The sequence below is a fragment of the Tachypleus tridentatus genome, chromosome 10 (assembly GCF_004210375.1).
Source record: "Tachypleus tridentatus isolate NWPU-2018 chromosome 10, ASM421037v1, whole genome shotgun sequence".
Classification (NCBI taxonomy): Eukaryota; Metazoa; Arthropoda; class Merostomata; order Xiphosura; family Limulidae; genus Tachypleus; species Tachypleus tridentatus.
In genome coordinates, this window is record NC_134834.1 from 35,393,002 (window position 1) to 35,406,204 (window position 13,203).

The 13,203-nt window shown below is 28.5% G+C and overlaps 1 protein-coding gene across 2 annotated transcripts in view; it reads right to left on the minus strand.

Moving 5' to 3' along the window:
* The window catches only part of LOC143229049 (protein FAM193A-like), a 101,132-nt gene extending 88,510 nt beyond the window's left edge, over positions 1 to 12,622 (minus strand). For both annotated transcript variants that reach the window (XM_076460757.1, XM_076460756.1), the window contains exon 1: positions 12,280 to 12,622. In XM_076460757.1, coding sequence (XP_076316872.1) covers positions 12,280 to 12,531 — 252 coding nt within the window. In that variant the 5' untranslated portion in view covers positions 12,532 to 12,622. The remainder of the gene's footprint in view (positions 1 to 12,279) is intronic.
* Between the last annotated feature and the right edge of the window lie 581 nt (positions 12,623 to 13,203).

Here is a 13,203-nt window from a genome sequence, read left to right on the forward strand (position 1 = left end):
TCATTTGCTGTTTGCCGTGGGTTACTAAACCTAAACAAGTTTTGCACATGAAGGATTGAAACAATTATTTTTAGGTTTTGCAGACACATTTTGAAATAACCAAAAATCAAAACACACAATTAAATAATTTAAATTACTATATCAATACCACAGAATTCTACTATAATTTATCCAGCATAGTAACTAAGCTGTATTTGCATTAAAAAAAATTGAATTTTGAATTCACTAAAGTTTGAAATCTGTTATCTGCATAAATACTTTGCAAAGGCTCATAGAACCACATGGAAGATATTCTGAGTTTTTGACTGGTTATTCATGTCATATACAGAAACTGGTTAATGTAAGTACATTTTCACAAAAATGGGAAGAGGTGGGTTGGGCCACTGTGTTTGATTCAGTAAATGTAGCAATACCTCAGCAAACAACAGAAAAGGCAGGAGGTTCTTATTGTATATTACATTTTATATTATTTTATATTGATAATTTGAGTTACTAATTTTTATGACATTATAGACTTTGTACTTGAATATCACAAACATTTAATTTGAACCAATGCTGCTTTCAAAATGTCATGTCACACACAACATCCAACATTCAGGCATGCAATTTTTTAATATTTACTTTTATAGTAAAAAATTAACTATTGTATAATGCTAAAATTTAAATTACAACCTAAAAGTTGATGCCAAACTTACTGACATAAATTCATAAAATAGTTTTTGAATAAAACTTTAAAAGCAAGTCAACAAATGTAATGACATGACCTTCGACCTCTGCCAATAAGATTAGTAGGCAATATAAGCAAAAGAAAGGAGACCCTGCATTTAAAGTGCCTTGGTCCACAAGATCATAACATGGTCCAAAAACATCTTGACTGACATGAGACATTTTTGTTTCATACATCTTGGATTCAACCTTTTAAATTTATTTAAATGCCTGACTTGATTTTAGGAGTATATAGCAATGGACACATTTCCATACGAGTTGAAAGAAGTAAGACTGTCCTTTGACACACCTACCCTTGAGAGATATAAAAACTTAAAACCACCCTTTATGTCTCAGAAAACCATGAATTCCCTTCTTAGTCTCTCATAAAGTACCAGTAATCTACACTACTGCAACAGGAATTGTTCCCAAAACCAATCATTCTGTTAGAAAAACAACATTAACTACAGCCTAACTTATCTTTTTCAAATCTTAAAACTTATGTACTATCACCTTGTTGTGCTGTCTCTTCCTCCTCTGAATAACCTTGTAACAATCACAAAAAATTAAAAATTGCTATAAACTACTGCTAAAAGCAAGCCACCTACTCAGATCAAAACTAAATATTAGCTCAGTAATGAGTAATGATAATTAAGTATACTTTTCTCATATTATAATTCATAAAGATTAGTTTGCATTGTTTCATCAGTTGGGTACCTTTGCTGTCAACAATATTTTGTTGTAATAACTTTAATATCACAAATATTGCCAAGCTTAGAAACTTCAGGGTACTTCTAAATCCATACATATAATACAGCAAGAATTTCATAGTTTAATCAGCCATTTCATTTCATATCTTCCACATGAAAACTTTCAAAAGATTTAGCAACTTACAACAAGCAGCAAATGAGTACAAAAGCTGTTGTAACTTGAAGATAACTGTTTACTACACTTGTTTATTTACTGTTCTATGTTTTAAGAAAAACAGGTTTAATATCTGATTCGTAAATAGTAATAATCTACATACATATATATATAATGCATAATAACTGAAATGTGATTGTATTTTATCAAACACTAGTCTACTAAAACACAGCCAATATAGGTCACTTTCTAAAGTTTAAAGGTCAGATTTATATTATTTGATGTGGTAACATGAACACAAGTGCTTTGCAACAGTACAAGTTTTGTTATGTTAGCCAGGAGTGACTGGAAGTCAATATAATAAAAATAAATATATAATGTATAAAGACTATTTAAGCTATTTGGACTAAACACTGGTTTTTTGTGTTATAATATGTGGTCTTTCTAGAACTAAAAAAACAAATTCAAATGATTTAAATCTTCTGATAAAGATTTGATAGGCTTTTAAATGTTCTACTGTGGTGTTACAAATGAAAATATTAGCAATATTTCTGACCTTGAGTATTCAGTGACAAATACTAATGTTGACCTGAATCATAAAGATATTAATCCTTCAATACAGTGCTTTTCAAAGTGTGGTCTGCCAGTGATCTAAGATGCAAATCACTTATAAAAAAATACCACAACCAAAACCATATAAGAGAACAGAAAAGTTTAGATAGGACCACAGGCAACCTATAGAGTCTTTGGCACTGCCGACATGGTCAGTGGATTAAAAAGTCAGAGAACCACTACTTCAGTGTTGAGACAGATAAAACAACCAAGAATTTTACAGGATGTCAAAGATCAAACACTTTGCCATTATACTTTAAAATGGCTGGGAAAATCACTAAAGGAACACTCTGAGCTACTGACTGGTTATTCACATGTCATATTTAGAAGAGTATGTAATGGACTGTTTCCAAAATGGAAAGATGTGAGCAGGGCCACTGTTTGATTCAATAAATGTAATGATAGCTCAACAAATAGAAATGACAAAAGTTTCTTTTATTTTATATTCTAGCTTTTCAATGTCAGTAATTTGAGTCCCTAATTCGTATAAGACTACAGACTTTGTATTTTGACACCACACACATTTAATTTGAACCAGTGCAGCATTCAACATGCTACATGACACACAAAAATTAATGTTTAGGTGCATTTCTTTAATATTTACTTTTAACATAAGAAATTAAATAATATATAATATGAAAATTTTAATTATAATCTAAAGTTTCATACCAAACTCAAGGAGATAAATTCATAAAATAGTAGTTAAATAAAATTTTGAATACAAGTGAACAAATGTGATGACATGGCCTTCGATCCATGACCTGTTAGGAAAGGGTTAAGAGTAAGATATATAAAAACAATATTCTGATGATTCAATTATGTGTTACTCAAATCCTTGTTTATTGAATGTTAAATTTATATCATGTTTAAATCTGTTTAAAATATGATTCTTATATCTATTTGTGGAAATTTTATATTTGCAACAAAAATAAGTTGATTTAATAAAGTTGGTACACAGTAATAGTAAAGTTCAAGTTTCAAATTGGAGTATGGTGGTTCAAGTATTACAAACATCAGATTAGGCTTAGAGTGTAACGTAACTTTAGACGCAATTCTGCTTATTGTTAAGCTAACGAAATATATGTAAACATCATCTAAAAACTTATATTTATCAATCCTTATCTTAAAACTTTAGTGTGAGGATAAGATAGTGATAAAACAGGATAATTAATTCTCAGATATTACGCAAACGTTGTTGTCAAGAGTTGTCAAGAAAATCCTTTACTACAATATTTAGTCCAAGAGCTCTTATCATTCTTTAAATTTCCAAATTTTTCAAAGTAAGCTCAGAATTAACATGTTCATCTTATTCAATCTTGTTCCATCTAGCAACTATACTGATGAGAAATACTGCTTAGATCTTCATTAGTAAAAAAGAAACAAAAAACAATTTAATAATACAGCCATTCCATAATAATCAAGTATTAACCTTCTTGTACCATCACTTAAAAGCCCTACTCTCATCCTAACATATCCCTTACCCATAACTCTTTTCAACCTGAATATCCTTTACTACTCATGACAAAAAGTTCTGTCTTACATTAAAAATTTTATTCAACTACCTTTTGGTTATGCTATACTTATTGGTAAAATGTAAAATCTTAGTTAACAATCCAGATTTTAAAAGTATACAATTTTAAGTTCCTAATTATAAAAGGAAATATTTTGAAAACTCCCACATTTCCCCTACTATGACAAGTGACATTTTTCTCTAGGCATCTTGTCATCTCTGTTTTGGCCACCACCCCTTGAAAGAGAGTAAGGAATTGAACAAAAATTACTCCCTATAGAATCATTATTGCTCAAACCATAATTTTTATAGCCTTCAGTTTTGTTTGGTTATAGAGAAAATCAGACCCTTCCTGCCACACCCACCTATCACATTCTCTCTTTCGGGATACATTCATAGTTCTCTCTTACATTTAATTATATATTACACATAACTGATAGAAAGTCAAGATTTTCATCTATCAAATATATTGCATAATATATGGTTCTAAACAGACAACAGACAATTTTTCTCCAAGTAAAAGCAATGTTCCAGTGAAAGACTTAATGTCTAACTTTAATGAATGTGTAACAGCTCCTCTCAGTTAAAAAGCCAGAAAAATTGTAAGGTAAGGGGAATTGTCTACTTTTGCATGTTATCAGTCTGTTTTTTGGTGCATTATTTAATTAGCACATTTGCAAAAGGTTCAGTATAATACATACAAGTTTGTCTAGACATTTGCACATGTCAAGTATTTGCACTACTTTAATAGAGTATGTGTATCTTCACCAAATTTAGTAGACTTCTACTAAAGAGACTAAACTTCTTTCATACATAAAAAAATCAGATTTTTTTAAAAATGAAATCTTTTCAATTGAAGGTTTGTTTGTGAAAATAGTCTGAGTGCAGAATTATTTCATGTTATGATTAAAAAAACTATTCTTTGTCCCCTAAATCTATTATTTACATAATCTCTAAAACCTCTTAAATACATTTCAAACACTTGTTTTCAGTAAAACTTCATTGTTTATGTCATTTTCTCCACTCTAACAATGTGGGATCTTTCACATGACCAACCTCATCACCATCATCAGAATGACTACATATTATAACATGAAAATCCACATATTTAGTCTTATAGCGTTATATATATATATATTATTATATTGTCTTTCCAGTCATGTCTCACTAACATTACATAATTTGCAATGATGTGGTGCTAGAGCACTCCTTTTAAGTATCCAATAATATAAAACTGACCTAAAATCCTTCCTGTCTTGACTGGGTTTTTGTGGAATAATATTTTGTAATATACAGTCACATTTCCATTATTATACATTACATATGTATATATCTTATTACTATTTAGAAACTATCAAAATTATTTTTCTTAAAATATATAACAATAAATATAGAAATGAAGCAAACAATTATCTCTTCTAGCTATGATCTTTGAACTCAGTTTCTCCTAGACATAGTTTGCCAAGCCTTTTAAAATTTTGCATGTGGAGGATATCATTTATTTTAGGTTTTATATATACAGTTGAATAACCAAAAAAATTACAAGTAACTTCTGATATTACAGAATTTCACTACAATTTATTAAACCTAGTAACTGGGCTGTATTTAGGTCCAAAAATATATGAAATTTTGGGCAGACAAAAGACACAGCATACCTTCTTGAATTCTTTGTTCAAAACAATGTCTAGGGGTTTTCACAGACTAAAATGGCTGAGAAAACCACTAGAGGGCATTCTAACCTGTCGACTGGTTATTCACATATCATATATTGAAGTAAATGTACCATATATTTTGATATACAAGATGCACCCTTATTTTCAAGACTATCTTCTTGAAAAAAATATTTTTCATAGTTATCATTTATTTATTTCTTCAACAACAGCATAATCTTTTATTATTCTTTAGAATACTTCAAAAGTAGTGTCCATAATAAAATAAAATATGGTTGTTTCATACATTTACATCAAAACATTGTTCATTCATTATAAAATAAAACTTCAAAATCTTGTGCATCACTGCATGAATTGTCACTGACTAGTACTGTTAGTACAATATCTAATTTAAACTAAAGTCCCCCTAATGGAACACTGTTTACAGTCATTTCCCATAATAATTCATTTTCTTTAGCCTATGAGAGAAAAGAAAACAAGTGTAAAGGTTGGTCATACTAGTTTCTAGTCCTTGCTGTACAAGGTACAGTATGCCTAGAGAGGCATAATTTTTTTTTTACCCTTGGTGTATAAGATGCAGGGGGATTTTAAAACCCTTTTTTTGGGGGGAGGAGTTTCTAATACACCAAAAAGTACGGTACATAAGGGACTGTTTCCAAAAATAGGAAGAGATGAATGAGGCTACTATGTTTGATTCAGTACATAAGCCATATCTCAGCATACGATGTTATATTATATATATTACCATGTTAATATTGGTAATTTAGTTCCTAATTTGTACAACACTATGGGCTTAGTATTGTGACATCACAAACATCTGATTTTAAACAGTGCTGCATTCAACATATTATGTGACTCACTAAAAACTGGTGTGATTGTTTTTAATATTTACTTTTAAATTAAGAAATTAACTCATATAATATTAAAGTTTGGATTATAATCTACAATTTGATTTCAAACCTCTTGACATAAATCACAAAATAATAGTTCAATAAACTTTTCAATTCAAGTGAACAAATGCAATGACATGGCCTTTGACCCATGACCCACTGTGAGAGAGTCATATAGAAATTAGTGTATTACTACCATAAGAATAAAAAGTGGGCTTAAATGTTCTAGACAATCAACAACAAGAGAAAACAAGAAGGTAAGTAATTTATTTCTTGTTTTTCATGTTTAATCTTAATTTATTAATAATAAAGTAACTAAAATGTAAAAATAGGGATATTTTTAGGTTAGTTAAAATAAGTAACAATAATATGATAGAAATATTTCATGAGGCATAAGGCAAGCATGTGAGCAGCAAGTGGGTAATGTAATTTGGAAGCATAATGCGAGCTGCACATGTCCAGGGTGATTCACAACTTATAAAGATGCAGATAATATTTAAACACAGTCCAAAAGGCACTCAAAACAAAAACAAAATAATAAAATTTAATTATAAATACTGTATACTACTGTGAGCTTAAATCTACTTAGGATAAATGAACACAGTTTCATCTTACAATTTGAAGTCATTTGAAAAATCAAAAATGGTAATTTAGATTTATTTCAATTTACTTTGGCAATTGACGGTTTGTCAAACTGACCAACCCAATTTTAAATTAGTGTAGGGAAAATAACAAAATTGTAAAAAAAATCAAAAAATGATTTGAAATGTATTTAGGTTTTAGTGATTACACAAAGCAAATTTGAGATAAAATGTATTTTTAATCTTAATGTGAAAATTTCCTTGCACACAGACTATTCAAAACAAATATTCAATATATTCATAGACAAATATTTTAATTTATTAAAAATACTTGACTAAATATATGATTTTATGAATGTAAAAAACTTGTAATGTTAACTGAAAGGTTGCCAAATTTTGTGAAGATATACCCACTCTATTAAAAGAAGTATCAAATCTATAAAGACTAAATAAGTATCAAGAGATCATGTTGTTACTCAGAATGAATGAGCCTGTGTTGAAAGAATTCATTTGTATCTACTATTAAATTTTTTTCATTTTCAACTTATCTTTTTTCATAGTTTAATTTCCTACTTTCTCATTTGACCAACTCTCTTGTATAATCCTTCATATCTTCCATCATCAGTAAATTTTAACTTATTATTTTTATAATGCCTTTCTTTAATTTTGTTCCTTTATAATCTTTGTGAGAGAACCTGTTTATTTTATTTGGGTTCACACTTTTTCCTGTAAAGAATTTGCCTAACTTAAATATTTAAGAATTTATTTCAAAATTCTTCCACATTTGATCAGTATCTCTAATTTACCAAACCTAATTCAGCAATGATCACTTGCACTCATATGCTCCTCAACTTCATTCTGTCAACCATTCCTCTACTAGAATGTAACAATAAATTTCAAATATCATTGCTCTTGATAAGTTCCCTAACAAATTGTTAAAGAAAACCATCATACACAGTTTCTAAAAACCTGTTTCTCTCATATCTTGACTCTTAACATTTTCCAATTTATATGCTTGAAATTAAAATTACCAATAATTATAATCTTGTTATTGCCAAATTCTTTACCTCAATGTGGAGTTTCTCATTAATTTCATCAGTTTCATCTGGTTGTCTGTAACAATCTAATTAAAGGCCTTCTCCTCTTATGTTTTTAATTTCATATTAACCCTTACTTGATGGGCCATGGGTCAAAGGCCAAGTTATGTTGTTCCTTGATTTGAATTCAAACTTTTCATTGAACTACTATTTTATGAATTTACGTCAATAAGTTTGGAATCAAATTGTAGATTATAATACAAACTTTAATATTATATATGAGTTAAGTTCTTAATTTAAAAGTAAATATTAAAAGAACACATACAGGTTTTACAGAATCATGCAGTATGTTGAATGCAGCACTGTTTAAAATCAGATGTTTGTGATGTTAAAATACGTAGTCTATAATTCTGTAGAAAATTAGGAATGCAAATTACTAATATCAACAAGCTAGAATATAAAATAAGAACCTCATATCTTTTTATTTTGCTGGGGTATGGCTTACGCATAGAAAAATAAGTTTCATAACTTATTCCTAACTAGTAATAATCTATATAGATATATAATGTATAATATTTAAAACGTAACTGTATTTTACAAAATAATAGTTATCTGCTAAAACACAGCCAAGACAGGGTCACCTTGTAAAGACTAAAGGTCAGTTTTATGTTACTGGATACATAACAAGTGCACAAGCACTGAATCAATGCGAGTTATATAATGTTAGCTAGTCATGACTTGAAGGTCAATAAAATAATAAATATATAAAGTTATGAGACTTAAGATACTTAGACTAAAAAGTTGTTTTATGTGTTATAATATGTAGTCATGAAGTACAAAAAAAGCATAATCTGTAGTTCTTTTCTAATTTTTTATGATTGAATGTCAGTCAATTAAGACCCCACAAAGGGTACAGAAAATAAAATATAATAAAAGTCTTACTGAAAACAAATGTTTGAAATGTGTTGAGGAGGTTTTAGAGATGACACAGATATTTGAGATTTTTGGAATGAAGTATAGTTCTCTCAATTGGACTTGTAACAAGCTTGATATTTTCACAAATAAATCTTTTGTAAAATCATTTCATTAAATAAATTTGATTTTTTGTGTAAAAAAACTTACAATCTTTACTAAATGTATAGCAAATTTTTTGAAGATACATATACCGTATCAAACGTTATAGAGTAAACATTTTATGTGCAAATGTGTATATAAACTCGTGTATATTATACAAACCCTTGTGAAAGGGTTAAATATACTAGTATTTTACTTCAGCTAAGTACTTGTTTACCTAATAAATAAAATTACTTATGATTATTCATTTCCCTTGGTTGGTAACAAAACATTTGAGTAAATGTGTATTTATAAATACATTTCAGGTTCTCAAATTACAATAAATATGCTAGTAAATGTAAAAAAATACTGAATTATCTAAAATAACACAAGAAAATGTGTAAAATGTGCTTTTGCAACAGGTGACTGACAGAGGAATAAATCTTTTGTTATTAATAAATGTTAAACAGTGCAATTGCATGTGTGTATGATACAGTTTCAGGTATAGAGTTTAGGAAAAAACAAACAAACTTAAATTACTGTGCCTGAAATATAACAAGATTTATTCTAGAATTTCACATTTTTGACACTTGATAAAATGTATGTCAACTTTAAATATTAAATCTAACCATATTTCAGCAATTTGAACTTAAAAAGGTTTTAGAATCAAAATTTGTCCACCTTTATTAGATTTATTTAGTGTAATTATTTAAAAAGTTCATATTTCAATTTATGCACAGCTATAGCATTTTGTCTATAAGCAATATACCTCACTTTTAAAAAAATGTTCTGCTCATTCAAAAGAAAAACTTCATTTTTATTAAGAGTCTATCAGTCCTATAGAATATATTCATTCCATGATTTCCACATTTATCTTACATTTTACAGGTTTTAATCTGAAGACTTGTTATGGTACCACATGAAGTAGCGGGATCATTTACTAATGAAATACAACTTTGAAAATAGCTACAAAGTTTAAATATGATTAGATAGAGTAACAATTAAGAATATCACACAACAGTACAACTATATAGGTTGGAATTTTTAAAATAATTTCTGTAAAAAGTCCTTTCAGTGTCATTCATTTGTGAATTGTGAAAGTATTTGTCCTAAATTATATCTGAAAGGTACAAAAATTTTCTTCAATAAGAAGACATCAGATAAGGCAAGCTTACACAGTTCAGAGAAAAGATGAATGGGTAACAAGAAAAAAAAAAAAAGAAATTTAATACAGTAACAAAGGTACAATGTTATGCAGGAGTTTTTTGTCTCCCTCATATATACATAGTTTACCTAGATACATGAATATACTTACAGTATGAAACAAAGTTCTCACTCAACTGAATACTACTTAAAATTTAATAAAGGTATCTTGATGCTAATTTTATCTGTCCAATATCATATTATTTTTACTTTTTTATGAGATATACTCGCAGTTTAGTTCATTGTAAATTTGAAGTTTTTATTATGTTTACTAACTGAAATAAAATCATCATTAAATCAGAAAAGTTAAATTTATTTAGCGAGTATGGTCAACTACAAAACAGCCTGATAGATCAGGCTTTCACTGAATATTACTTCTCTTTGAATCCAATTCAAACATCACATTAAATAAAGTGGCTACTGAGTTCTTATTGTAACTGTGATACATTGTAAATAAAAACATCGTTACCCACACTGGTGATAGTAGATATTAGACAAAAATATATCCATATTTTTTAAAGGGAAAAAGGGCAACCTTCTGAAGAGGTCTGCTTCTTAAAAAAAAAGAAAAAGAAAGAACATGGGAATATTGATACTATGTTAGAGAAAAACTGTGAAGGTAGCAGATACCCTCTTTCTTCCACTCAAATAAATCAAATTATTTTTAAACAACCTCAACTGTAAAAGGGTAGACTGGAAGTACTACCTGCATTTTCTCTTTTGCCTTAAATATTAGTATTGTCTACTAAGTGACATTCCACTTTCCTTTGCTAAATTTGACCCCATAAACCAGTCTTACATGTTTTTTGGTGGTATATGTATTTACAGGTGCCTGATATATAACCAAATGTGTGAAAACGTTTATTGTGAACATTCATGTGTTCTTTCATTAATAAGTAAATGATCTGTTCCTGAAATTCTGTTAAAATTTAAACCATAAGTAAGAAATTTATTAACATTGTAAAATTAATAATGAAAGTATGTTCAGTAATCACAGGAATATTGCAGAAAAAATCCTCCATGTTTTTATTTTCTTATCATGAATTATCTGCATATTTAACAGTGAATATACTGCCATTTGTTTAAACAATTAACTGATTATAAATAGGGATATTCTACTCAAAGGTCATAATATGTAAACTTTTATCAACCACTTTAGAAAAACATGCATTTTTTTCACAAATCAACAAATAATAAAAATACCAGAATTTTAAGTTTTAATACCACATATTGTAATTGTCAAGAAATCTTATATTACACTAACTAAAGGGCAGTTATTACACAAATTCATTTAAATAACAATCAGTATTTGCTAAAAAACTTAAATATAAATGACATTAATAATAAAGATTCCATTTCAATAATGACATATGCATAAAATGTTGCAAGGATACTGGTATACATTTATTATCTCTATCACTAACAAGAGAAACTCATCAAACATTAAATATTTAGCATTGCAAAGAAACTACATTAAATATGGAAAATGTTAAGTGTCTAATACATGTATATTGGGAAAAAAAAGTGTGAGAGTAGAATTTGACAGTTTAACTAAGAGTTTCAATTATCAGTAAATGGATTAATATTATGAAAATAATCAGCTAATCAAGATTAATGTTTCCAATTATTACCATTTCTAAATATTTCAACTACTTGGAAATGGAATTATAATTATGATTTTTCATTATGTGTTATTAAATCAACTTTGTTCAGCTTATTAAATTATGATCATTACTCATGAAAATAATCAACAAATCCAAATTAGGGTTTCTGACTATTACTATTGTTAATTGTTCTTCCTATCCAAGTAATTGAGATATTATTACTATGTTTGTAGTTATGCACAAGGTTGCACAAGTGGATTATCTATGCTCTGGAAACTCTAACATTGTAAGGGTTATTGTATCTTCTTCATTGGGTCACTAAATTCATACGATAGGCTTAAATTTGTTTGCGTTTTCCATATTTTTAACCTTAATACTTATAGAAATTAACTGTTAAAATACTCAAGCCTAAATTAACGAATCTAACACGGATTCATTGATGTCGTTACTCGATTACTACATTAAATGTTTTGTCAGCATGTTTATAAAACTAATGTGAAATCTTGTACTACCTAACATCAAAACTAAGATGTGTCACATAGTTTCTTACCCTACAATCTTCACTTGTTATTCCTTTCATAGAGCCATTACGTAGATTTTCTAAATCAGTTTCAAGTGGCACAGTCCTGTTAGTAATAGTACTATTTGTATTATTCAATTGGAAATGAGATTTACTACTCGCGGTAGCTGAAATCTCCACCCCATTTTCTATTCCTTTGTTTTGTAAAGTCGTCTGAAAAGAACTACGACTTCCCTTTTTATTCTTGCGTCTTTTAGAACGCTTATTTTCTGAAGAACTCATCTGTATATACAATAAAGTAATGACAAATTCGACTACGTATACTTGTCACACGCTAGGATGTGAACATACAATATGGCGTTTAATTTCCCATAATACATTTCAGAACACTCATTCACTAGATGCCGCTCTAAAGTAATGATATATAAAGCATTTCTGGTAAATGTTTTATATTTTTCCAGTGTTGTTTCACTGTTATTGTCCACAAAGCTACACAACGGGTTACCGGTGTAGAGCCCACAGCGACTATCAAAATCCCATTATTAGCGTCATAAGCTCTCAAATTTACCACTGTTCCTCAGAAGACTTAATAATTATTTAAGAAAAAACTATATTAAAAAATATTTGAGTTAATTTGATTTTTAAATGCAAAACTACACTATAGAATATATCCGCTGAGACCAAAACAAGTATCGAAACTAAGGTTTTAGCATTATAAGTCTTTAAACTGGAGGAGCATTTATTTGGGGGATAGGTAATCAACTTATAAACCAATTAATGTTAAATTTACATGAAATGATAGAATAAATATTTTTTTCAAAGTAAATATTCAGCAAATAAAAAGTTACAACATAAAAATATAAAACAAAGATTTCACAGAAAACATTGTAAAGATTAAAAGTTTATTACAAAGCATTTGGAGGTTATAATGTTTGCAAAAAGATTAACAAGTAA